This window comes from Callorhinchus milii, unplaced genomic scaffold, assembly GCF_018977255.1.
Source record: "Callorhinchus milii isolate IMCB2004 unplaced genomic scaffold, IMCB_Cmil_1.0 Scaffold2, whole genome shotgun sequence".
Taxonomy (NCBI): Eukaryota; Metazoa; Chordata; class Chondrichthyes; order Chimaeriformes; family Callorhinchidae; genus Callorhinchus; species Callorhinchus milii.
Window position 1 is genome coordinate 118,169,575 of NW_024704743.1, and position 27,303 is coordinate 118,196,877.

The 27,303-nt window shown below is 43.0% G+C and overlaps 1 protein-coding gene across 5 annotated transcripts in view; it reads left to right on the forward strand.

Moving 5' to 3' along the window:
• The window catches only part of impact (impact RWD domain protein), a 33,506-nt gene extending 6,854 nt beyond the window's left edge, over positions 1–26,652 (forward strand). For 3 of the 5 annotated variants that reach the window (XM_042346754.1, XM_042346750.1, XM_042346746.1), the window contains exons 2-12: positions 619–684; positions 2,912–3,040; positions 3,972–4,024; positions 4,522–4,584; positions 8,805–8,890; positions 10,118–10,234; positions 10,893–10,987; positions 17,295–17,368; positions 20,793–20,883; positions 22,160–22,294; positions 26,567–26,652. In XM_042346754.1, the coding sequence (XP_042202688.1) occupies positions 643–684; positions 2,912–3,040; positions 3,972–4,024; positions 4,522–4,584; positions 8,805–8,890; positions 10,118–10,234; positions 10,893–10,987; positions 17,295–17,368; positions 20,793–20,883; positions 22,160–22,294; positions 26,567–26,626 (945 nt within the window). In that variant the 5' untranslated portion in view covers positions 619–642 and the 3' untranslated portion in view covers positions 26,627–26,652. The remainder of the gene's footprint in view (positions 1–618; positions 685–2,911; positions 3,041–3,971; positions 4,025–4,521; positions 4,585–8,804; positions 8,891–10,117; positions 10,235–10,892; positions 10,988–17,294; positions 17,369–20,792; positions 20,884–22,159; positions 22,295–26,566) is intronic. The other 2 variants (XM_042346743.1, XM_042346759.1) reach the window with 2 other exon arrangements.
• The last annotated feature ends 651 nt before the right edge of the window (positions 26,653–27,303 follow it).

A 27,303-nucleotide genomic window follows, 5' to 3' on the forward strand; every position in this document is an offset into this window, starting at 1 on the left:
AGAGTGGGTGAGAGGCTGTGAAAGTGAGTGAGGGGCTAAGAGTGAGAGGGGGTGAGAGAGAGTGAGGGCTGAGAGAGTGAGGGACTGAGTGAGTGAGGGACTGAGAGAGTGAGTGAGGGACTGAGAGAGTGAGTGAGGGGCTGAGAGAGTGAGTGAGGGACTGAGAGTGAGTGAGGGGCTGAGAGAGTGAGAGAGGGGCTGAGAGAGTGAGCGAGGGGCTGGGAGAGTGAGAGGCTGAGAGAGTGAGTGAGGGGCTGAGAGAGTGAGAGAGAGTGAGTGAGGGGCTGAGGGAGTGAGCGAGGGGCTGAGAGAGTGAGTGAGGGGCTGAGAGAGTGAGTGAGGGGCTGAGAGAGTGAGTGAGGGGCTGAGAGAGTGAGTGAGGGGCTGAGAGAGTGAGTGAGGGGCTGAGAGAGTGAGTGAGGGGCTGAGAGAGTGAGTGAGGGGCTGAGAGAGTGAGTGAGGGGCTGAGAGAGTGAGTGAGGGGCTGAGAGAGTGAGTGAGGGTTTGAGGGCTTGGAGGGGCTGAGGGTTGGCTTCCAGCCTTTGCTGACAACCAACAACCCCCATGTATGGGCTACACTCACTGAATCTGCTGCTATCCTTGCAAATTCTTGTGCAGTTTGATTGAGAGAGAGTTGGTTGGATGGCTGCTGAGACAGAGGAAGAAGAAAACCTTCAGAAACAAGTGAGTAAGTTACACACTGAGATTCAGAGAGACAGAGAGAGAAAGGGGAGAGGTCTGATCTCAGGTCAGGCAATCATGAGGGTTCGCACTCACTTATTCTGATTTTAAAAAAACAGAAAGTACCCTCATAATAATAATCCTTGCATTTTGATATAGCGCCTTATCACGTCTTCTAGACGTCTCCAAAGCGCTTCCCGGAATATACTGTAAGTGAATTGACTGTTTTGTAGGCGAAATGCGGCAGCCAATTGAGCACAGCAGTGTAAGGAAACTTACCCAATGTTTCGCCCTGACTGGGAATCAAACCCTGGTCCTCTCGCTTGTGAGACGAGTGCTCTAACCACTAAGCTACAGGACTCCACATCATTATTGTCATTTGCTGTCTCAGCAGCCATCCAATTCTCATCTGTTCTCATTTGCTGCAACAACAATTTATATTCGGTCAAAATATTGACAATATTGGGATCAATTAAAAAAATACACAACTCTGGAGTTAACTCATCAGTATCACTTAAGTCTTCGTGCAGTCAATATCCCAGCCGCTTCTGATGCAAAATATTAATAAGGAACTTTGCTTTACTTGTCATTCCATTTAATGCGTAACTCATTGCATTGTAGAAATTCTTTTAATGTATTTACAATGTAAAATACAACACTCAATCGTTTGTGAGACACTGCTGTGCACATTTGGCTGCCGGGTTTCACCCACAAAATATAGTCAATTCACTTTACAATACATTCTGTGAAGCTCTTTGAGACGCCTCGAAGACGTGCTAAGGCGCTATATCAAATGCAAGGATTATTATTATGTTATGAGAGTTAACTAAGCATCTAACTCGGTTTGCTATATTGTACTAATTGCGGATTTTTGGACCTTTTTTATTTAAAAAAGGAAGCAAAGCACAATATGTTTTTTTGCCCCAAGTCTGAAGAACTTGTTTTTATTCATTATCAACTGATACACTTTTCTTACGTAGCAACGTGGCATTCAGACAGGGACATTCGATGCTTCTTCAATGATTCATTAAGATGTCTGTGTTCTTTGCTTTCAAATTGGTATCCATGTCTACCCGAGACCTAGAGTAGCGTTTAGGGAGCACAGTCTCCTGTACCCTCCTTCTGTAGGTTGAAGGGTGGGTTCTTCGAGTAATCCTCCTTCTTCGCCTTCCCCGATATCTGGTTTTCCTCATCTTTCTTCCACGTCGTCTGCGGGGGCGACTGCGCCTGGAACGATATCTTAATTTGGCCATGGTTGTTTTGACTTTGACAACCGGATGAGTCCAATCACACCAATTCGAGATTTGTTAATGAACATTTGCCCCGGTCAGGTACCTTTTTATTGAGTGGGGCCGTGATTGTTGAATGACCTAGCGTATTGGTATTGATTATGATGTAAGTTAACACTGCCTTATAAGGTATTGCTATGCCCCTCATCCCTTACCTTGTGTACCCTTTGGACACTCACCACTCATCAACACGGCTTTCAGTCCATATATGGTCAAATTAATCATGTGGCTATCCGCTCGTTCCTGTTATGTTTGCTCCCTCTCGTTGTACCATCCACACCATTGTTCGAGGTGCCGTACGTACTTTGGATGGGATGTTAAAATGATGTCCCATCTACCTGTTCAAGTGGACACAATTCAAAAAGAGAATGGAGTTTCTCCCGGGGTCCTGGCTAACCGTCCTTCCAAATAAAATTGGTCACTCACTTTGTGTTTATTGCAAATTGACAAACCAAGGTGAAAGGCCATTTGGCCCATAGGTGAAGGACACCATCAGGGTTGAAGAGGCTAGGAGAGAAATCAGGATAAATGAAGTGTTTTCAGGTCCCAGGAAAGAATGAGTTAATACAATATATTTACGGTAAAAGTTATATTTATACAGCATCTTTCATATCGGGAACATGTCAAAGTGCTTAACAGTGCCGGATGAGCACTCGACCCGGGGTGGGGGTTGAGGGATGGGGAGGGGAACGATAACTGAAGTAGCGGTCAAAGAGTTATGTTTTGAGACGTGCCTTGAATTATGGGAGGAAGGGAGTTGGATGGATTCCGAGATGAAGTTCCAAAGGGTAGGGGCAGAATGGCTGCCTGCTGATGGTGGGATGGATAGAGAAGGGGGCACGAAGCAAGCTGAACAGTGATATTGTGTTAACTAGTTGCATTTTACGTGGCTGTAATGCTGATTTCTTTGCCCCCCTCCTCCCCCCCCTCCTCCCCCTTAGATTGATGAGATCGAAGCGCTGTCGTCTATCTTTGAGGATGAATGGTGTGTTATTGACGAAGCCTCGAGAATATTTTGTATTAGGATTGCGGATAAAACTGAAAACCCGAAATGGACTCTTTGCTTACAGGTACACAGATTGATTGGTGAATGATTTTTCTTTTCAAAGTACTGGTAGAAACAAAGAAAATATTTGCTTGAGAGAGGAACATGGCAAGAGTCCGTCCAGTCCGCTTTGCCACTTTATTAGTTCACTGCATAAATGCAAGTTGTTGTTTTTGTTATTAGTTCCCTGTATTTCTTTATCTACTTAACCCAATTTTTCACATTTTCTCCATATCCTTATTACCCATACTTTCATAAGAAAGTGTCTATATAATAGTAATCCTTGCATTTGATATAGTGCCTTATCATGTCTTCGAGATATCTCAAAGAGCTTTACAGAATATACTGTAAAGTGAATTGACTGTATATTTTGTGGGCGAAACATGGCAGCCAATTGCGCACAGCAGTGTCCCACAAACAGTTGTGGATTGAGTGACCAAATTATTTTATTTATTATTTATTTTTTTGAAGGGATTATCACCACTGGAAAAGCGATCCGCTAATTGACTACCAACCGGGTTTCTACTTAATGCTAGGTAAACAGAGGCGGGTGGACTAAGGAAACTTGTCTAATATTGCCAAAAATTGCCATTAACTTCTGGCTGCTTATCCAGCTAGGACTACCCTATCTGCTAGGGCTTTGGATTGCAGGAATAACAGGAGCTGAGTCAAAATTCCAGTCTCCAGTCGCGCTCCAAGTCCTGACGATGAGCCAAGCTGGCTAGGCTGTCATCAGCAGTACACTGGAGTACTGCGGACCTGCCTGGCTCAGGAACCGGACTACCAAAACCGTCACAGAGGCTGGCTTGATTCTAGGTGGAGGAAGGCTGAAGAGGCACTTGAGTGAGAGGACAAGGATCTGGAATGCGATATCCGACAATCCGACAGACAAATGTACGTTTAATGCTTGTATGCTCTGAACCGTATAACCCATATTTGAATTTTTTGCCGAATAGGTGATGCTTCCTCCGGAATATCCCACTGCAGCTCCACCTGTTTATCAGTTAAAGTAAGCACAATACTTGCCCTTTGGGTATTAAATGATTTAACGTTCGCCCACAAAATACACAGTCATACCACTTTACAGTGGATGCTGTGAAGCGCTTTGAGGCACCCTCCCGATATGAAAGGGACTTTTATCAAATATAAGTATTATTCTTTAGCATTATTAATCAGAATGCAGGACACAAAGGCTGATAGCCTGTCTGCTGATGGTGGGGCAGAAACGGCAGCAGTGGGGATGGGGGGGAGAATCATGCAGCAAGGCTGAACAAAGGGAGAGCCCACATGGTTGACATGGTTGAAGAAGGGCACAGAGGTAGGGTGGATGCGAGACTGCAGAGGGATTTGAACTTGAGAACGAGGAACTCGATACACTGGGGGGAATGGCGAACCAGTGGAACTGAGCCAGTGGAGGATGGTGGTGATTGGTTATTCACAAGCTAATCATTGTAAATTGTAAATTCCATTTTATCCTAAACCAAGTGTTTTTGGATTTGTTTTCAGTGCTGCTTGGCTTCGAGGACAGGAACGCACAGAGCTTTCCAACAGCCTGGAGGAAATCTATCTGTAAGTGACCTGATCACTTCGAAGCAAACATTAAAATATTCAGGTTAACTTTCAAAAGGTGAAGTGCTGAGTCCTACAATGCAGTTCACCTCCAAGTTGGAAGAGAATCCATTTTATTACGCAGCTGATCGTGGTACATCCCTCAGAGGAGAGAGTGCGAATTCCATTCCAATCACGGGAATTTCCACGTGTAGGTGGCATGCTCAGTTTGGTTTGAATACCCTCTATTAAGCATGGTGATGTGTTTCCGTCTGTGTCAGAATCTCCAGCCACACGCCCCACCCAAAAAAAGAGGCGGAGACATGTCACGTAAATCAAAAGAAGTTACTTGATGGCAAGGTTGGTTGTTAAAAGCCTGCAGATGGTAGGAAAAGAAGACTGCAAGATGTAAGGATTTCTAGAAAATAATCACAGAAAACGTGCTGAATTTGATTTCAACAGAGTTAGGATATAGGTTGGGGTTATGCAGAAACCCATCACCACGAATAACAGTCCAAAACAGACTGAGAGTTCCACATATGTACACCACCTACACGTGGAACTTTCCGTGTCTGGAATGGAATACACACCCTCTCCTCGGATGGACAAACCCTGCTTACCTAAATCTAGAAAGTAGAAAGTAGGCGCAGGTTGACAAAAGCCAAGGCCTGGGGGATCTCCAGATTGTACGTTGGTCTAACCGCTGGAGTTTAAGAAAACTAAACCAGAAATAAAAACTAAAACTGTTGAAATCACTATTGCAAAGCTTTCCTGCTACTTGCCCAGCAAGAAACTTCCATTCTGTTAGGGTTTTGGATTGCAGGGTTAACAGGAGCTGAGTGGGAAGAATCACTGCCCCTTCTTATCCCTTCTTGCTCCTTTCTTTCTCGCCATTCCCACTTTGAACCCCTTCAATCCGGCTTCCAAGCTGCCCATAGCACAGAAACAGCCCTGGTCAAAGTCACTGATGACATTCTGAACATCTGTGATCAGGGCTCCCTCTGCCTCCTTGTCCTCCTCAACCTCTCTGCCGCCTTCGACACTGTCGAACACATGGGGTCAACTTCCACATGTATACGGATAATAATAATAATAATAATAATAATCCTTGCATTTGATATAGCGCTTTTCACGTCGGGAGGACGTCCCAAAGCGCTTCACAGAATAGACTGTAAAGTGAATTGACTGTATATTTGTGGGCGAACGCGGCAGCCAATTGCGCACAGCAATGTCCCACAAACAGTCGTAGATTGAAAATGACCAATTTATTATTGCTTTGTTTTTCGGAGGGATTATTATTAGGCTCTGTGTGGAGTAAGGAAACTTGCCCAAGGTTTCGCCCTGCCTGGAATTGAACTCAGGTCTCTCACTTGCAAAGCGAGTGCTCTAACCACTGAGCTACAGGACTCCACGATGACACCTAACTCTATCTTTCTGCCTCCACCCTCAACTCCTGCACCACTGCTGTCCTGACAGACTGCCTGTCGGACATTAAGTCCTGGGTGAGGGTAAATTTCCTACAGTTGAATGTGAACAAGACTGAGACCCTCCTGATTGGCTCGCGCCAGCGCCTCAGCACCCCAGGCTCTGGCAGCATCAACTTCTATGGTTGCACACTACAACTCACCAGCCAGTCAGGAACCCAGGTGTCTTGTTCGACCCTCGACTGTCTTCTCTTCCCCACATTCAAGCCATGACCCGCTCTGCCTTCCCCAACTCCGTAACATCGCCCGACTCCGCCACTACCTCACCTCTCAGGCCACTGAAACTCTTGCTCAGGCCTTCATCACCTCCAGGCTCAACTATGCAAACGTCCTGCTTGTCGGCCTTCCAACCTCCTCCCTCCACAGGCTACAGATAATCCAGAACTCTGCAGCCTGTGTCCTCTCCCGCACCAAACTCCGTGACCCCATCTCCCCCATTCTCGCCCGACTCCATTGGCTCTCTATCTTACAGAGGATCCATTTCAAGATCCTGGTCCTCACCTACAAAGCCCTCCATGGCCTCGCCCCACCCTATCTCTGCGACCTCCTAACCCCCAACCAACCCGCCTGTTCCCTCCACTCAGCCGGCTTCAGCCTGCTCCACGTCCCCCGACCCACCCGCCCCACCATTGGCAGGAGAGCCTTCAGCCACTCTGCCCCCAACCTCTGGAATTCCATCCCCCGGTCACTCCAAGTCCCGCCTCAAGACCCTCCTCTTGGACCATGCCATAGGTCACCCCCCTTCCCCTCCACTCCCTTTTCCCCCCCTGACCCCAGCTCAGGTCTGAAATGCTGTACTTTGTCCAGCGCCTTGGGACGTCCTCCCGATATGAAAGGCGCTATACAAATGTAATCTTGTTGTTCAAACCCTGCTCATGAGCCAGGCTAGCTGGCCTTGTCAACAGCAGTGCCCTGGCGTACTACTGACTGACCTGGCTCAGGAACCAGGCTACTGAGGGTTGACGCGATTTTGACTTAAACATGTTATCTCTGAGCTAATTTAACTCCAGGGAGACTCCGCTTACCCCATCTTCCATCCCTCCACCCCCCTTCCCAAGGAGTATGAAAGGGCTCATGTATCTAGTTAAAAGTTATTCTTTCTTACACTCGTAATGTGTCAGCCTACTCAATTGATAACACTCTCGCGTCTGAGTCAGAAGGTTACATGTACTCTAGGATGACAGTCCAATGCGGGGGGGGAGGTGTGGGGTGTGTTGGGTGCTGCATTGTCAGAGATGGTGTCATCCGTCCTTCAGATGAAACCAAGATCTTGCCTGCCTCTTCAGGTGGCCGTTAACTATTCCATAGCACTGGAAAAAAAGGAGGGAGTTTCTCTCTCCCAGTGTACTGACCAATAATGAAAGTGGTCATAAACTTCATGGCTGTTTCTGGGATTGCTGTGCATAGATTGTCCACAAAACACAGTCACTGTACTTTGAGGTGTATATTCTGTGAAGCGTATTCAGACGTCCTCCTGACGTGAAAAGGTGCTGTACCAAATTTAACGATTATTATAATGATCCGAAGTTGAGTGGAAAAAGAGACATTTTCAAAGTTGATCGTTTCTCTACTCTTAAGAATTACACAGGAAGGTGGAGGAGAACATTGGCTAAAACTAAACATAATAAATGCAGCGGCACAGAATTTCACAAATAATAATAATCCTTGCATTTGATATAGTGCCATATCATGTCTTTGAGATATCTCAAAGAGCTTCGCAGAATATATTGTAAAGTGGATTGACTGTATTTTGTGGGCAAAACTCGTCAGTCAATTGTGCACAGTGGTGTCCCACAAACAGTCGTAGATTGGACTGACCAAATTTTTTTTTCTGGAGGGATTATTACCCTCCAAAAACAAAAATCTGATGTAAACTCTAGAGCTATAAAAACAGTTTGGGTTTTAGGGTTAAGCAGGAAGGCAAAATGAGAAAAGTGAAACCGAGGAAGAATGGAATTCTTTCAGACCAGCTCAAGGCAGAGGGAAAGGAGATCCATTCCTAGGAGGGAAATGAGCAAAGCTTCGAGACCAGAACTGGAGTGACTGAAAACAGAGGTCAAACCCAACTGAAAGGCTAAAGTGAAAAGTTTTTTAAAAATGCAGGGAAACAGAAGATAGCGAGGGCTGGGAATTGTATAAAAAGCAGTTCCACTGTGTTAGCTTTTAAGAATTCTAAAATCTCTCTTTTCCCCCCAGTCCCCAACCCGCTCCCCGAGGTTTCACTGAGTTTATTCAGTGTTAGCCGAGGTACACAGACCAAGAAGGTCGCAGGTATGCCCTTGACCTACGCTGAGCTGAGTGATCTCAGTCGGGACTATAATAGGTATATAGCAATTGGCCTCGGGGCTTACCTTGTTAGTCAGAGAAAAATCAACCAGGGTTCCTGCTCCTGCTTCGCTGTCCAGTGACAAGCGATGCTAAAATGAATGCCTGAAAACAGGACTGACCTCGACGGTGATACTTTCTCCCTCCCCCATGGTTCAATAAGCCTGTTAACAATCATCACCAAAGACTTGTGCCTGAATAATGGTGACTTGAGCAACTTAACAAAGAACTTTCCAGGGAGGGAAAAGGGTTTAACACCTTCAGGAGGGGAATGGAAAAAAATTGATGAGTATTTTTAGGTTTAGGTTATGCCAATTGTACTGTGCATTATCTTGAAAATCAATTTGTTCGACTGTCTGTGTAGACTTAATAAAACGTGTTCAATTAAATTGACAGACAGCTGTATGTTTAGATGAGTCCATTCTGTTTCAGACAAAATTTGGGAGAAAGTATTCTGTTCCTTTGGGTGGAGAAGATTAAGGATGTTCTGGTGGTGAAATCACAAACATCTGACCCAGGTAACATTTCTGTTCTGTTTGTACAATTACTGCAGCGAACTGGGCCATATATTTGCTGGCAACAGCATAACCAGGGAACAACGCAGCACAGCTTGGTTTTCAGGAAACTTTGCCTCATTGTCTGCAGTGTTGTGGGTTTAAGTGCCACTTTGAGACTTTGAACTCAGGCTGACGGGGGTACCATTCTTCAGATGAGACACTAAACTAAGGCCCCATCTACCTGTCCAGGTGGATGTTCAAAATCCCGTTGCAGTATTTGTAAAGAGTAGGTAGATTGCCCCGGTATCCTGGCCAACAATCCCCCCAAATAAAATCGGTCATCATGACCCGTTCCGCCTTTCCCCACCTCCATAACATTGCCCGCCTCCGCCACTGCTTCTCACCGCAGGCCACTGAGACCCTGATCCACGCTTTCATCACGTCCCGGCTTCAACCGCGCCTTTGGTCACCTAATCCTCCTCCCCCTGGCTCGGTCCCGGGATCCGTTACTGTAAAGCGCTCGGAGACGCCGTCCGGCGTGGAGGGCGCTATATAAATCCAAGTTGTTGTTGTTGTTGACTATGCCAACTACCTGCTCAGCGGACTTCCCAACTGTTCCCTCCACCAGCTGCAGATTATTCAGAACTCTGGAGCTTATGTCCTCTACCGCACCAGGCTCCGAGAACCTCCTCATCCCTCAGAGAAACGAGTACAAAATCCTTATTCTCACCTTCAAGGGCCCCCCCATACTTCTCCGATCTCCTAATCCCATATCAGCCTGTCCGCTCCCTCCACTCGGTGGGCACCAGCCTGCTTCAGGTCCCCCGCACTTACCTCACCACCATTGGCTGTTGGGTATTCAGCATCTCTCTGGAACTCCATCTCACAATCCCTTCATCTCACCCCCTCTCTTGCCTCCTTCAAGTCCTGTCTAAAGACCTTCCTCTTCGACTAAACCTTCGGCTGCCCTCCACCCCTCCTAAACCTAGCTGCCATCTCAGGTCCTAAAACCCTGACTGTCCAGCGCCCCGGGGCATCTTTCCGATGTGAAGGGTGCTATAAAAGTGTAATTTGTTGTTTTTTATGGGATGTTGCTGTGTACAAATTAGCTGCTGCATTTGCCTTCAAAATATAGTCACTGCACTTTACAGTATATCCTGTGAAGCGCTTTGAGACATCCTCCCGATGTAAACGGTGCTATATCAAATGCAAGGATTATTTGTTTTATTTGTGTTTCACGTGTGACAGTTCCAGAAATGAAAAAGACAACAGAAGAGTTGGAAGTGGATTATGAGGACGAATATGTCATTGCATCTCTTGCTCAGCAAAATGCAACCAAAATTGCTTTACCTGAAAGCTCAGACGGTAATCTATGAATATTGTTTCCTCTTGTGAGAGTCTGAATGAGATACAAGTCATGGAGCTCTGAAGCGATGCTTTACTGTCCAGGTGTTGTAGGACCACTTGCTATATAACCTTACTGGTGTTGGGTTGTTGGCCATCCAAAGCGCCTTACGATGAAACTATGGTGATGGGACAGGGGTGGGTGGGTGAGAGAGGACTATTGTGTTGTGGGTGTGAAATCAGGAGATGGACTTCTGTACTTCAGTAATATGGGGTCGTGTGTGTGTGTCTCTCTCTCTCTGCGTTCGCTCTTTTAAGATGAAGGAACCCCATTCCTCCTGATGTTTCAGCAAAATAGCAGCAGCTGCAGTGAGTGAACGGTGCTTGTTCCTAGTTTAAGCATTTGAATGAAGGTCATTTCTGTCATTATAAGGTCATTAGAAGGTTATGCTTGAAGGCTTAGTTGAGGAAGTGCAGAAGGAGGTTCATGTGGAGCATAAACACCAGCATAAACCAGTTGGGCAGAATGGCCTATTTCTGTGTTGTCTATTCTAATATATTCTAATATATTCATTGCTATTGTTAGAGAGTGAAACTATTATTATCAGTGAAACTGTTGGATTTCTGCAATTAGCAGGTGCCTCCTGTAACAGGAAAAAATAAATGCTTAACTTTGCAGGTGAACAACTTCCATCTATTGTCCATGGAGAACCAATAACTGATCGCAGAAGTACCTTCCAGGCCCATCTGGCTCCTGTAGTGACGACTGGACAGGTCGGTGCTCTTGTAAATGTGAAGCATCTTTTTTCCTGAAAAGCAGAATTTAGAGAACAAAGGACAAAGAGAGCTTGAATGCCCAGCCAGTATTGTTTGAGCACTTTAAGAATTCCCTCGAATGCGAAAGGTGCTATAAAAATGTAAATTGTATTGTATTTAACAGTGACTTTTATGAACGGCTATGAATTTAGCAGTGGGGTCTCGAGCCTCTTAGATGTAGTTGAGTTATAGCTCCAGCACTACAGGAAAGTCACTGGGGAAAACCGTGCCCATAAAAATCAAACAGCTGCCAGAGATGCGATGCAATGCATTCCTTGTGATGATTGGAAAGGTTTCCACAGAGCCATTAGAGGAATATTCCAGCATAAGCTTTTATAATGTACAGGAAAGTCTTATTATAATGCGATTGGCTGGGTCCAGTGTCTCACCAACTAACTGGCGAGGTGAGGGAAAATTGCAAAGTTATCCGGTCACGGCCGATATCACTTCCTGGTCGTTTATGCTCGGGATGCTGTCTCTGTTGTCATTTCCTCTGTCAAGTAATGTCAGCAGTGCACATGCTTTCAATGGCACCCTGACAATACAATACAAATTACATTTGTATAGCACTTTTCAAGTTGGGAGGCCGTCCCAAGACGCTGGACAGTCAGGGATTTGGACCCGAGCTGGGGGTTGGGATCGAGGAGAGTGGAGGGTAGGAGAGTGGTCGAAGGCTTGGTCAAATAGTAGGGTTTGAAACGCACCTTGAAGGAGGCAAGAGAGGGAGCGAGGCGAAGGGATGGAGTTCCATAGGATGGGGGCAGAAAGGTTGAAGGCCCGACCGCCGATAGTAGAGCAGGCCAGAGCCTGCTGAGCGGAAGGATCGGACAGTTGATATGGGGTCATCAGGTCGCAGAAGTAGGGAGGGGCAAGGTAGTGGAGGGCCTTGAAGGCGAGGACGAGGATTTTTAGCTCTCCTCTGGGGGATGGGGAACCAGTGGATCCGGGCGAGGGTGGGGGTGATGGGGTCACGGAGCCTGGTGCAGGAGAGGACATGAGCTGCAGAGTTCTGGATGATCTGCAGCTTGTGGAGGGAAGAGTTGGGAACTCAGAAGTTGGGCTTTCTTTTTAGTTTAGTACAGGATCACAGGGGACCCACACGATAAATGAAGTAGCATTGTGTTGAAGGGCCCTATAACTGGCTTACTTGCTTGTTATTTAGATTTGTTTACAGCTTTCGCAAATATTTAAGAAAATACTAATCCTTGCATTTGATACAAAGCCTTATCACGTGGTCGACACATCTTAAAGAACTTCACGGGATATATTGTAAAATGTAGTGACTGTATTTTGTGGGCCAAAAATTCATCTTACTGATCTGATCAAAGCTACCAGTTCAGCGTCAATTACGCTCCTCAAGGAAGACTCTTACCTGTTGAGGCACAATACCATCACCTAGTAATAAAATATTCCATTCGCTTCCCAGGAGTTTCTCTCGGTGTCCAGATCAACAAAAATACAACCGGTCACTCATGTCGTGGCTGTTTCTGAGACATTGTATATAAATTACAAATACATAATTTTTCCTGCAAAATACCCAATCCATCCACGTTACCATATATTCTGTGGAGCGCATTGAGACAACTTCAACCTCACACCAGTCACAGAAGGCGGGGTGGGGGAGACCTCCGCGATGCAAGACAACATCTTATAGGATGCGTTTTCTGAGCAATTTTACATTGTAAGTACTTAATAGAATTTCTACAATATGATGAGTTATGTGTTAGGAGGGACAAGTAGAGCAATATCCCTTATTGATAGTTTGCATGGGACAATGACTGTACGATTTAAGTGTTCGTGGCAAATTAAGACGGTCGAGTTATCCAGCGTTTACTTGTATATCAATGTAATCATTATTTCTCTTCCCCCTCCCCTTTCCTTTAAATAACAGGCATTAAAATCCACTTGGTGCGGATTAAAGCTGGACCAAAAGATCTGAAGTGCCCTAGATCAGACTATTAGCCTTTGAGGGACATGTTAATTTTATGAGAAATATATTTTCTTGGAAGGTAATGGCTTGCAAAGCATGTGCAACACTTACAGAATGCGTTCAGGGAAACCTGCGCACCACACTCAATGAACCTTCATTTGTAGAAGACTCTGGGGAACAGACAGAATTCAATTGTTTGTTTATTTGATGGGATAGAATTGCTGCAACAATTAGAAAGAAAACGACTTGCAGTTTTATAGTGGCTTATCACACTGAAACACCTCTAAGCACTTTGCAAGTAATTGCTGTCAGCGTTAGTGAGTACATCCTGGGTGAAGGGTGCTGTATTCATGAAAGTTCTTGTTTTTGTATTCTGTTTGCATCAACAAACTCCCATTGACAATCATGATGTCAAAAGACAAGTTTTCTGGGTGGATTGTTGGCCAGAACACCGTGAGAAGCTCTGTTTTCTTTACGAATAGTACCATGGGATCTTTAACGTCCACCTGAATAGGCAGACAAGACATCGGTTTAGTGTCTGGTCTGAATGATCAACCAATAAATGCAATCCAATTTGTATTTATATTGTGTCTTTCATGTCATGAGGAAGGCTGGGAACCTGAGTCGGGGGGCAGGAGGGGGAGAAAAAGACCTCTGCCACCTTCAATAGTCAGACATCAAGTGATCTGAAATCGAGGAACATTTAATGAATGTAAAAAGAATAAACCACAGCAAGGAATCTGCTCCTTCGGCAAATACAAAATTACAGAAATTTCCATGTGTGTGGCACACATATGTGGAATTCTCAGTCTATTTTGGTTAACCTTTAAGCACGGTGAAAGGTTTTTGCACGTATTAAACACCTACTGAGCAAAAAACAACCTGGAGTCATTCAGATATCTAATAATAATAATACTTGCATTTGATTTAGCGCCTGATCACGTCTTCGGGACGTCTCAAAGCTCTTCACATAATATACTGTAAAGTGAATTAACTATATTTTGTGAGCAAAACACAGCAGCCAATTGCACACAGCAGTGTCTCACAGTAGTGGATTGAAGTGTCCAATTTATTACTTTTTTGGAAGGAATTATTACCCCGGAAAAGCGATCCGCCAGTTGACTAACAACCGGGATCCTATTTCCTGCTTGGTAAACAGAGGCATGTGGAAACTTGCTCAACATTTCGCCCTGCCTGCTTGCCCACAGGACCCACAAAGACAGGTGTTGGCATGGAAACATCAAATCATAGAAATTTACAGCAAGGCATCCATTCAATCCTGCCTTATCCCAGCACCCATTCAAGCCTCTATTCTTCATACAAACCTATATCCTCTATCCTGGGACCATCCATATCCACACCTCTTTTGAAAAAGGGAAGGGAGTGAGCTGCGAACAGTATAGTTGCTGTATTGCTCACAAAAGCAATCACAACATGTCCCCATCCTCAACAGTAACTGCTGTAAAGGAATTTCAGACATCAGGAAGGATAAAATCAAAAAATTTCTTAAAACGTTGTCCTCAAACAAGGCTATCCTTGATTTCCTTTTGGGGTGAGGACATTAAAAAACGAATGGGGTTTTTCCCGGTGTCCTGGTGAACAATCCTCCATGTAAAATTGGTCATTTGTTCACTTCATGGCTGTTTGTGGGACACATGCTGTGTGCAGAATTGGCTGCCGCGTTCTCTGCAAATGCACAATCACTACAGTAAAGTCCTATGAAATACTTTGAGATGTCCTCACTTGAAAGGCATTATATATGAATTATGAGGATTATTTATATATTCATTACCAAATGCAAGGATTATTATTAAGAAATATAGGAATTTCCTGTGTATTTTGTTGAACTTATGTATCCGTTTTGTGGTCTCCTCGAAAGGCATTTAATTGTCAGCATGGGCAGGGTGTACGAATTGTTTATAAGTAATGAATGAATAGGAAGGGGACGTGTTTCATTAGGAGAAGGGGGGAAAAAACCTTTGTTTATAAACATTTCTGAAGAGAATTTGATCGAGATTTTACGAGGTCTTTAAGAAACTTGATTTGAAAAGAGATTATAATTTCTCATTACCAACTGCAACCCACGTAAGGCCGCACTGCATTAACTTGTCACGTGCGTTCTCTCGAATTAATTTATAATGAATTTAAGAGATCAAATTAGACCTTCGAAATCGAAGGAAAACAAGGGCTGATTGAAGCTGGTGTGACTCTTCATGCATGTTTTGTGTCCGTTTAAAATTGGGGAGGGGGAAGGAAAACAATAAACCCCTTTGTGTCATTTATGAAGTTGTAATAAAAGTGCTGCAGAAAATTAGAGATAATGGTGAGGAAAACATCACTATGCACTGTGTTCATCTCAGTGATTGCAGAAAGTGGGAAGAGTTTCAATAAATATTCGGGGGATTTGGCGTCTATTAAATGGAGATTTTTCAAAATCTGTATACAAAAAAAGTACACAGCGCTTATCTCTTTTTGCGGCTTCACTCACTCATCATGGACCAGTTCAACAGATTACCCAAATAAAGCGCTATCTGAACAGTATTCAGATGATTAACCTCTGACGTACTTACATGAATGATATTTTATAATTGATTCTGAAAGTCGGCAAGATCATGAATAAGATTAGAATTGTGAAATATGACTGGAAAGTAGTACAGGGGGCAAAAGACGTATTTTGGTTCAGCCTGTGTTCAGTACAGGGTCCTAAGGAGTGTAAGACTTTGGACAATCTTCAGATGGAGGAGTGGATTATCTGCTATTATGTGCTATGTGTAAACCATGTGTAAATGCATATCCATTAATTGCCGTCTGTAAACACTTAGTGGAGGTAATTTTGGATGTCCTTATTTCCATATTTAACAAACAATGAATGGAAATGATAGGTGGTTAATTACATAATAGGTTCTATTATGCACTATATGTAAACACAGCTGTGTTATAATGATGATCCTTGCATTTGATATGGCGTCTTATCAAGTTGCTAAGTCGTCTCAAAGAGCTTCACGGGATATACTGTAAATTGGTGTGACTATATTTTGTGGCCAAATACGTCAGTCAATTTGAACACCGTATTAGCCATTACACCGGGGGAAACTTTTTAAATAGTGCCACGGTGTCTTTAACATCTACCTGGGCATGCAGATAGGAGGACCTCATCATCTCATCCAAAGGACGGACCTTAGACATTGCGTCTGCATTGGAGTTTCAGCATAGACTATATGGATACCAAGCTCCCACGTGGGGCCTTGAAGCCACAACCTTCTGACTTGAGAGGTGAGAGTGCTACCACTGAGGCATGCTGGCACCGATGTATAAACACACCAGTTGTGTTATGCACCATGTGCAAACACAGATGTATTATGCACTATGTGTAAACCTGTGCAAGGAACCATAGGTGCTTTTGGTTAGATAATTAACATCCGGTGAAAGTGATTTGTTACGAGCCTAGTTGTACAATCGTTTTCATTGCCTGTTAATTGTACAGTTAATGTGACCAATAATTTCATTTCTGCATGTGTGCTCGCTCATGTTGCATAATATAGCTTTGTTTATATGTGGCCAGAATAGACATCAGTTTGCCCTTTCAGTGAGGGAGTGATACCCAATTAAATTAGGAGAGGACGAGGAAGAACATGCACTCAATGGAGGGAGAGTTATTACCTGAATTAAACATTTACCTGAATATTTATATTCTTAGCTGAATATAAATAAAATTGAAGGAATTGCTCTTGTTGGTTTGACATTAATATGTCTTTAGAATTACTTTCTATTTTTTAATGCCAGTAAGATTATACAAATTGCAGAGGGACCAGCAAGGAACTGCTATCTTTGTTCCGGGGGAAAAAGTTTAATATTTTCCAATCTCTGCTCATAGGCCAAACTACTGAAACCCAGTCTCATTCCATAAAATCTCCTCTGCACCCCCCCCACTCCTTTGGCCTCGATGTCCTTCGTGAAGTGGGATGACCAAAACTCAACGCGATATTATAACGGCACTAAAACTGTTAACAGACGTTTTCTGTTGTTTTTGTTCCACTCTACATTCTAACAAAGTTTGCATTGATAAAAGCTGTCCGTTATAAAAAATAGAAAGGGTTTGGCTAACTTGAGCACTGAAGTATCTCATTCAAATAGCTGCCGGGGTAAAGCATTAGTGTCTGGTATGACTGAAGAGCTTTGGTTTATTTATTGTGAGAGAGAGCTGTTAAAAATACAGCACTGTGCTTTCAACATCTGACTGTTCTGCTTTTAGAAGTAAAAAAAAGACTTCCCAAAAGGGTTTTTGCCCTCTGGAGGATAAACCGTGGAAGTAACTTGTCGATTTCTATTACTTAGGTGAAAATGGTTCTTTGTAAATTGTACCAGAACAAGAAGATTGCGAGCGCCACTCACAACATCTACTCTTACAGGTACACCAGCACGAAGGGCGCTATATGAATGCAAGTTGTTTTTGATGGTTGTACAAGGAAAAAAATATATTAACTGAACAATCGTGGAATTGTACACTTAGGATAGAAAATTAATTTAAAAAGGTAGCTGAAACGATCCTTTTATTTTTATGGCATGCTGACTTTTAAGACTACTTACTTTTAGGTGTTTGTGAGACATTGCTGTGCACAAATTGGCTGCACCATTCACCCAAAAGATACGAACAATCACACACAGCCACTTTACAATATATCCTGTGAAGAGCTTTGAGACGACTAGATAACTTGATAAGGCACTTTATAATAATAATCCTTGCATTTGATATAGCGCTTTTCACGTCTTCTCAACGTCTCAAAGCGCTTCACAGAATAGACTAAAGTGAATTGACCGTATATTTGTGGGCGAAACGCGGCAGCCAATTGCGCACAGCAGTGTCCCACAAACAGTCGTGGATTGAAAAAGACCAATTTATTATTTTGTTTTTGGAGGGATTGTTATTAGGCGTGTGGAGTAAGGAAACTTGCCCAAGGTTTCGCTCTGCCGGGAATTGAACCCAGGTGTCTCGCTTGCAAGGCGAGTGCTCTATCAAATGCAGGGATTATTATTATATGTTATATGTTGTACTGTCTTGGTTTACAATTAAAACATTTTATTTAAATGTTTTGTACAAATTCTATCATCTATCTGCTCTAAAAACACATGACCAAATGAGGCATTTAAAAACTTTATAATGATAATACTATACAGTACTTGTCTTTAGCATAGCCCTGCAATGTCAAATAGAACGTCGCAGTTAATTTCTGTTGAGTGTATTGAATGTGTATTTAATGGCAAAAACTGCAGACAATTAGCGTACAGAAAGATCCCACCCACAAACAGCCATGAAGTAAAAGAACAATTAATCTGAACCTCATTTGGCCACGTTCTTGTATTTATACCCTCTTGTGGCAGTGTTTAGTTGTTGGTGTGACAATATTGGGTTGTTCGTGACAGCATTGAGCTGTTGGTGTGACAGTGTTGAATTGTTGGTGTGACAGTGGTGGATTGTAGGTGTGACAGTGTTGGGTTGTTGGTCTGACAGTGTTGGGTTGTTGGCGTGACAGTGTTGGGATGTTCATGTAACAGTACTGGGTTGTTGGTGTGACAGTGTTGGGTTGTTGGTGTGACAATGTTGGGTTGTTGGTGTGACAATGTTGGGTTGTTGGTGTGACAGTGTTGGGTTGTTGGTGTGACAGCGTTTAGTTGTTGGTGTGACAGTGTTGGGTTGTTGTTGTTGGTGTGACAGCGTTTAGTTGTTGGTGTGACAGTGTTGGGTTGTTGTTGTTGGTGTGACAGCGTTTAGTTGTTGGTGTGACAGTGTTGGGTTGTTGTTGTTGGTGTGACAGTGTTGGGTTGTTGTTGTTGGTGTGACAGTGTTGGGTTGTTGTTGTTGGTGTGACAGTGTTGGGTTGTTGTTATTGGTGTGACAGTGTTGGGTTGTTGTTATTGGTGTGACAGTGTTGGGTTGTTGTTGGTGTGACAGCGTTTAGTTGTTGGTGTGACAGTGTTGGGTTGTTGGTGTGACAGTGTTGGGTTGTTGTTGTTGGTGTGACAGTGTTGGGTTGTTGTTGTTGGTGTGACAGCGTTTAGTTGTTGGTGTGACGGTGTTGGGTTGTTGTTGTTGGTGTGACAGTGTTTAGTTGTTGGTGTGACAGTGTTGGGTTGTTGTTGTTGGTGTGACAGTGTTTAGTTGTCGGTGTGACAGTGTTGGGTTGTTGTTGTTGGTGTGACAGTGTTGGGTTGTTGTTGTTGGTGTGACAGTGTTGGGTTGTTGTTATTGGTGTGACAGTGTTGGGTTGTTGTTATTGGTGTGACAGTGTTGGGTTGTTGTTATTGGTGTGACAGTGTTGGGTTGTTGTTGGTGTGACAGCGTTTAGTTGTTGGTGTGACAGTGTTGGGTTGTTGTTGTTGGTGTGACAGTGTTGGGTTGTTGGTGTGACAGTGTTGGGTTGTTGTTGTTGGTGTGACAGTGTTGGGTTGTTGGTGTGACAGTGTTGGGTTGTTGTTGTTGGTGTGACAGTGTTTAGTTGTCGGTGTGACAGTGTTGGGTTGTTGTTGTTGCTGTGACAGTGTTGGGTTGTTGGTGTGACAGTGTTGGGTTGTTGTTATTGGTGTGACAGTGTTGGGTTGTTGTTGGTGTGACAGCGTTTAGTTGTTGGTGTGACAGTGTTGGGTTGTTGTTGTTGCTGTGACAGTGTTGGGTTGTTGGTGTGACAGTGTTGGGTTGTTGTTATTGGTGTGACAGTGTTGGGTTGTTGTTGGTGTGACAGCGTTTAGTTGTTGGTGTGACAGTGTTGGGTTGTTGTTGTTGGTGTGACAGTGTTGGGTTGTTGGTGTGACAGCGTTTAGTTGTTGGTGTGACAGTGTTGGGTTGTTGTTGTTGGTGTGACAGCGTTTAGTTGTTGGTGTGACGGTGTTGGGTTGTTGTTGTTGGTGTGACAGTGTTTAGTTGTTGGTGTGACGGTGTTGGGTTGTTGTTGTTGGTGTGACAGTGTTTAGTTGTTGGTGTGACAGTGTTGGGTTGTTGTTGTTGGTGTGACAGTGTTTAGTTGTTGGTGTGACAGTGTTGGGTTGTTGGTGTGACAGTGTTGGGTTGTTAGCATGAGAGTATTAGGATTTACAGCTGTGAGTACTGAAATTGCTATGTTGTGAAGCCTGTGGTGTTGCTTTGTATAAATGATATAGGGGGAATATTCTACTTTCGCTCCCAATGTCAACAATCCTTCAGACTAACTGTTCATTCACCTCAGAATAATAATCCTTGCATTTGATATAGCGCTTTTCACGTCGGGAGGACGTCCCAAAGCGCTTCACAGAACACACTGTAAAGTGAATTGACTGTATATATTTGGGTGAACGCGGCAGCCAATTGCGCACAGCAATGTCCCACAAACAGTCGTAGATTGAAAATGACCAATTTATTATTGTTTTTGGTTTTGGAGGGATTATTATTAGGCTCTGTGTGGAGTAAGGAAACTTGCCCAAGGTTTCGCCCTCTGCCTGGAATTGAACTCAGGTCTCTCGCTTGCAAACGAGTGCTCTAACCACTGAGCTACAGGACTCATGGGTATTTGTGAGGCCATATTGGTGCAAATGCCCACCAAAAAGAAAAGTCATTATTCTTGACGATAATTACTCATGAGGTTTTTTGAGGCATTTTAGACCCAATCAAGTGCTTCAAAAATGAAAGTTATTTTTTTCAGCCCTAGTTGGTAGCCCAGAAGTGAGCATGAATGCAGAGGGAGGAGGAAAAACAGCATTGATTTGCCTGAAGTGATTGCAGACTTCAATTTTACAAAGTCCTAGCTAGGAGGGTTATGTGATCCATGTAAGGCATATCTGCAGTGTGAGTTATTGATTCTTCAGGATATACTGTGAAGACAAGCAGACCTTCCTGCAGGACTGTGAAGATGATGGTGAGACAGCAGCTGGCGGGCGCCTTCTCCACCTCATGCAGGTAAGAGAGCATTTGACTGGGCTTCTGTATCTCTTGAGTCCACATCAGTGTCGGGGGAAATTTGATTTGATAAAAAAAAACTTTATAACATTGTAGCTTGCCTGATACAATGATTTTAAGTACATTGTTCAGCTCTGTTTTTATTTTTATTAAACACCCAATGTCAATAATAATCTTTGCATCTGATATGGCGCTTTATTATGTTGTCGATACTCTAAAGAGTTTCACAGGATTTTACATCAAATAACTGTGTACTTTGTAGGCGAACTCGTCAAATGAAGAGACAAGCTCACATTCTGGGGCGTTTCTTTGATTTTGGGGTGAATTCCCCTGACTTTGGCAATGTAATGCTAGCTTATAATGGGAGTAAATTCACGCAGCCACAATCTATAATTACCAACCAGCAGAGAATCAGCCCTAGTGACTTCTCTGGGTTGAAAGTTTTACTCACCATCGGAGACATTGATTGCTTGTTGGGCTTACATCTTCTATCAGTCGAACCTCTCAATTCGTAAGTCAGTCTCATTTTAATGAAAGCTTGACATTTTCTTGGCTTATAACAATCCAAATTGTAAAGTGATAGAACACGCTGTGCTTTACATTTGATTATCCTTTGATTTGCATTTTGCTTGAGTGTGGGTCGTTAACATGAAGAAAACTGGCAGAAAATAAAGCAGGACATCATCAAAAGAAAAAGCTGCATTAAAATACAATAAGTAAAGATTATTTCACATATTAGAGCACTTTAATATGCGCTGTGCTTAATGGTGGTTCTAATGAAAGCCAATTAAGTACAAAATGAACTCTAGGAAAATATTCCTGTAAATTAGCTGTTGCTTTCTCGAGTTTCTCCTGGTCTCCTGGGTAACAATCCTTCAGATAAAATCAGTCAATCACTTCATGATTGTTTGTGGGGCATTGCTGTGCAAGGCCTTGAACTGGAGCGTCAGCCTAGACTATGTGAGTTCCAAGTCCCCAACTTCAAAGTCACAACCTTCTGTCTCAGAATGTTACTAGCTGAGCCTGGCTAACACCTGGGAGGTTTATAAGAAGTTGCGGTTCAAAGGTGCTGAGAAATCACATGAACAAATAAGTATTGAATAAAACTCTTCTCAGTGTGAGAGCTTTATTCACTTTCTTAAACAATCTTTTAAAACTGAAGTGTTTTTTGTTTCAAAACTTCTCTTTTGAAAGCGATACGTCTCTTTCTGTCTCTCTGTCTCTGTCTCTCTCTCTCACCACGGGCCTATTTCATAATCACTGTTTGTCTCAACAGATCTTGGATGTGCGGAATGTGATGGTGGTGGTTTCGCGATGGTATGGAGGTATCCTGCTTGGTCCTGATCGCTTCAAACACATCAATAACTCTGCAAGAAACATTCTTGTGAATGAAGGCTACAGCGAAACAGTGGTGAGTCTCAGCACTGAGTTCAATAATGCGGTAACCGCAAAAGAATTGGCAGAGGATTATTCAACGCTGACAGTTCCACGATCCAGTGCAAGCAAAACAAAACATGTGAAACACTCCAAGGCCCGCTCCAACATTTGGGTATTTACAATACAAATTAATTTACATTTATATCGCAGCTTTCATGTCAGGAGGATATCTCAGTTCTGGTTTTCCCCTCCCTCGATTCCCTCCGCCACCCAGTTGGGGGTGAAAGCTGAGGTGTGTAAGGAGGGGAAAGATGACCAAAAGTGGGGTCAAAGAAAAAGGTTTTGAGGCAGATCTTAAAGGAGAGAGGCGAGGGAAGGAACGAGAAATAGGGACAAAAATAGGGAGTTGCAGATACGCAGAAAACTCAACCGCCAATGTTGGGGCAGGTAGAGCAGAGGACATAAAACAGGCGGGTGCCCTAGGAGGGTAGGGAATGGCTGGTCGGTACATTTTAATATCAATGGTGAAAATCTAATCTCAATCATCCTTGCATTTGGTATCATACTTTTCACATCATCAAAACACTGCACAGGATTCACTGTGAAATGTAACTATTGTGGATTTTGTAGGCAAACACTGCAGCAAAATTGCATACAGCAGTTGACCCACCAAAAAGCCATGAAGTGAATGGCCAGTTTTATTCAGGAGATTATTGGGCAGGACACTGGGAGAAACTCCCTTCTCTTTTCGAGTAGCACTGTGGGATTTTTATTATCTATCTGAACAGACAAAGACGTGGCTTTGGTTTGATGTTTTACCCAAAGCACATCCAGCAAGGCGGTACTCCCCAACAGCACTCCACTGGAGAGTGTCATCTTAGATTATTTCTGAGTACTGCATGCTATGTGAACTCAGCACCCCTATCAGCACTTTGGCCACATGGAAGCAGAGCTGCCAGCCATTTTCTTTGGACGACCCATTGTATAAAAGTATATTTTGTATCTGTGGTAAAATTCCAAAACGAACATCCAATTCCAGAATTATGCATGTCTGCAACAGCCTTCCTTATCATTGTGCTACGCTTTGCTCTCAGCAGAGCAAACCCCCAGTCTTAAATTGAAAGCCAGCTGGGGAAAAACAGCAACAAATTGCAGTTATATAGCTCCTTTCACGTTGCGAAGACGTCCCTAGGCGCTGACGTCTCAAGGCAGTCTGAATACCTTCATACGTATTCTGTCACAGTCTTGTCAAAAGAAAGAACTGGCATAAGGATGGCACTTTATCACAAGCAAAACATGTCAAAGCACTTCACAAGAAATTACTGTAAAGTGTAGTGACTGTTTTCTATAGGCACAGGCTGTGATCATCATGACCAAATGAGTCTCTGCGTTGAATGGGGGGTGGGGAGGAGAGGGAGGATTGATAAAGATCGGAATAATCTGACTTGCGTATACTCTCATAAAGATTCTTTGTTCTGATATTTGCATTTGTTTCATTACAAATGGGTATCCACAGAGAACACAGTCACTACACTTTACAGCATAATCTGTAAAGAGTTGGCATAAGGATGGCACATTATCACATCAAAACATTTCAAAGCACTTCACAAACAGTTGCTGTCAAATGTAGTGACTGTTTTCTGTAGGCGAAGTCTCGTTTCAAAAGTAATCGAGATCCAACGAGACAGGTCGGTGATAAAATGGCAACTAATTTATTTTCATATCTAGCATTGCCGATGGTGATGGGCACTGAATTAAAAGCTTTAACTTTGTGTAGATACTCAAGTGTGTTTTTTAGATTAAGAATAATCAAAAATATAATGCGTGGACCGCCAGGATCCTCTGTCTGTCTGACAGGATACTCCCACGTGAATCCTGATGGTGCCTATGTTAACACAAATGTGCATAATTTGACACATCTGGCTTCAGGCACTTTTTGTCTTGACATCTGTGTCATTCAGAAATGAGGTAAACCATGGTTTTAAACCTGATTTGTATTCACTTAAAATTGAAAACCCATTGTTTGTTCTCCAGTACTTAAAAAGTGTTTTCTTATTGGAAAGATATTGCGATTTTGTTTGTAATAGTCCAAACTTATTCAATGAAATTGTTCCTCAAACCCCTGCAGCATTAAACATTTCAGTGAAGCGTTTTTATTCTGCGATTCTCATTAAGATGTTTAAAACATTGCTGAAGTCTACCCAATTTTCCTGTCAATTTTATACCTTCCTACTACAGCGCACACTTTCCCTTTGGGTTTAATTGTTCTTATCAAATAATGCTTGACAGACCACAAGCGAGGGATGCAGCCAGAAATTATCGTTTCACAAAACACACTTATAAGAGGTGTCAGTTTGGCTCAATTGGTAGCACTCTTGCCTCGCAGGTTAGAAGGTGGTGGGGCTTGATCTCATGTCTGGACCAGACTGACACTCCAGTACATTGTACAGCACCTTGGGACGTCCTCCTGACGTGAAAGGCGCTATACAAATCTAATTTGTTGTTGTTGTTGCATTGTGGGATTAGATTGGGACATTAAATCGAGGTTCCCCCCTACATTCTTAAGTGGGTATTTTGCCCACAAAATACACAGTCAATTCACTTTTACAGTATATTGTATAAAGCGGTTTGAAATGTCTTGAAGAAGTCATAAAGCCCTATATCAAATGCAAAGATTATTATTATTATTAGCTACTATGGCACTGTTCTTTAAGGTCCCATGGCTTTATTCAAAAAGTTAAGGAGGTTTCTCATGGTGTCCTGGCTAATGCTCCTGCAGATTAATTGGTCCTTTAACTCATGGCTTTTTGTGGGATTTTGCTTTGTGGTTTCATTGCTGCCGCGTTTGTCTACAAAACAGTGACTAAACTTGACAATAATTAAAGTGCTTCGGAGCATTTTGAGTAATAAAGAGTAATAAGGAATATGGAGAAAAACATGGGTTAAGATTAGGCTCTGCTGGCCTTTAAAGAGCAAGCCTTTCTGTCCCATGTATATGCCTTTTCCCCGTAACCCTGTAGTCTACCCCTCTTTAGATATCTATTTAGTTCCCTTCGGAAAGCTAGTCTGGAGTCTGCCTCAACCACTACTCCCAACAGCTCATTCCATATCCTAACAGCACTCCCGAAGTCCCATTTGCTCATTCACTATCTTAGATTGATGCCCTCTGGGCACTGACTCACCGGCTTGTGGAAATAATTTCTCCCTATTGACTTTATCAAAACTCATAATTTTAAAGACTTCTATCAGATTACTTCTCAACCTTCTTTGTTCCAATGGAAAAGTCCCAGTTCCTCCAGTCTCCGCAATGAGATCTTTAATGACCACCTGAACAGGTAGACAGGACCTCAGTTTGACTTCTCATCAGAACCACACATTATTTTGGGAGCTCAGTAAACTCTGGAATCGTAACATCCTATATGACCCAGAGCTGACCAAACATCGAAATTTTGATCTTGTAGTCTAGGCTGATGCTCTAGTGCAGTTTTGGGGTGGGTTGCTTTATTGGAGAAACTGTCCTTTAGATTTGAGATGTTAAACCAAGGTCCCATTTGCCTGTTTCAGATGGATGTTAAAGATCCCGTGAGCACTATTCGAAAAGAGTAGGGAGTTTCTCCCGGTGTCCTAGCCAACAGTCTCCCGGACTAAATTGGTCATTTACTTTCTGGCTCTTTGTAGATACATTGCTGTCTGCAAATTGGCTGCTGTGTTCTCCTTCAAATATACAGTCACTGGACTTTACAATAAATCCTGTTAAGCACGTTGGGATGTCTCAACGACATGTTAAGGCACTGTATAACAAATGCAAGTATTATTATTATTATAAACTTCTGATTGTATCTTCAAGGGGAGGTTGAAAGTCCATTTACAGTATTTAAACCGTGCGTATGTGGAATTGAAATACCAAGTTATGAGTATATTATGCAGGATTGCTCATTCTGAGGTGCTGCAGACAACGAGAGCTGGTTTGATCATTTGACTAAATAGATGTCTAAGGAGTTGACGGCCCTTATGCAGGGGGAAATGCGTCGTGCTTAAGTAGGTACTGCATACGTTTATACTTTTGTATTGATTTGTAATCTACACTCGGAATACTCTGACACAACCCCACAGTGACAATTTAAGTATGATTGCATTTTTTTATATTTGTTTAAACTCTCTCTGAACTGCACATTACTGCTGGATTTTCCCACTAGGTTTGTTGCCTGTGGACCTACCTCAGCCTTTGAAATGTTTTTATTTTGCTGCCACACATTTCAGAATGTATTTTTATTGCTTCTTTTTCTCTGTGTGTTTTTGTGTGTAGGATGGGACATCGAAGACAGCGATGAAGAGCAAAAAGCAAAAGGGCAAGAAAGAAAAATAAGTGGATTCTGTTTTATTTTTCGCAAAACATTCGATATAGTATCTTTCACGTCGGGAGGACGTCTCAAAGCATTGACAGGATGTGTCAACCTAACTCAGTCAGTAACACTCTCACCTCTTGAGTCAGAAGTTTGTGGGTTCAAGTTCCAGGACAGGACTTGAGCCCATATAGTCTAAGCTGACACTCCAGTTTAGTGCTGCAATGCCTTGCATTATCAGAGGTGCCTTCCTTCACAATTTGTGCTTGTTTAGCCACATGACACGATTCGTAAAGAGAACGAAGTTTCTTCCAGTGTCCTGGACAACAAGCCCCCAGAGAAAATTTGGTCATTCCCTTCATGGCTGTTTGGTGTGTTCAAATTGACTGTCGTGTTCGCCCACAAAATTCACTCTCTAAGCTTCATAGTCTATACCGATAAGTGGTTTGAGAAATCCTCCCGACGTGAAAGGCGCTTTATCAGATGTAAGGATTATTATTATTATTATTATTATCCACTTTAAAATGTGGTGACTGTCTCTCGTGTGGATGAATTATTCTCTATGAAACAAAATGAAATTAAATTAGATTTGTTTACATTGAATCAATGCATCAGAGCCATCCAACACTATCGCATAAAATAGGAGAGAAAGTGATGGAATCTGTTCAGGCCCTCGGTGGTTAACTTGTTGTTCACACAG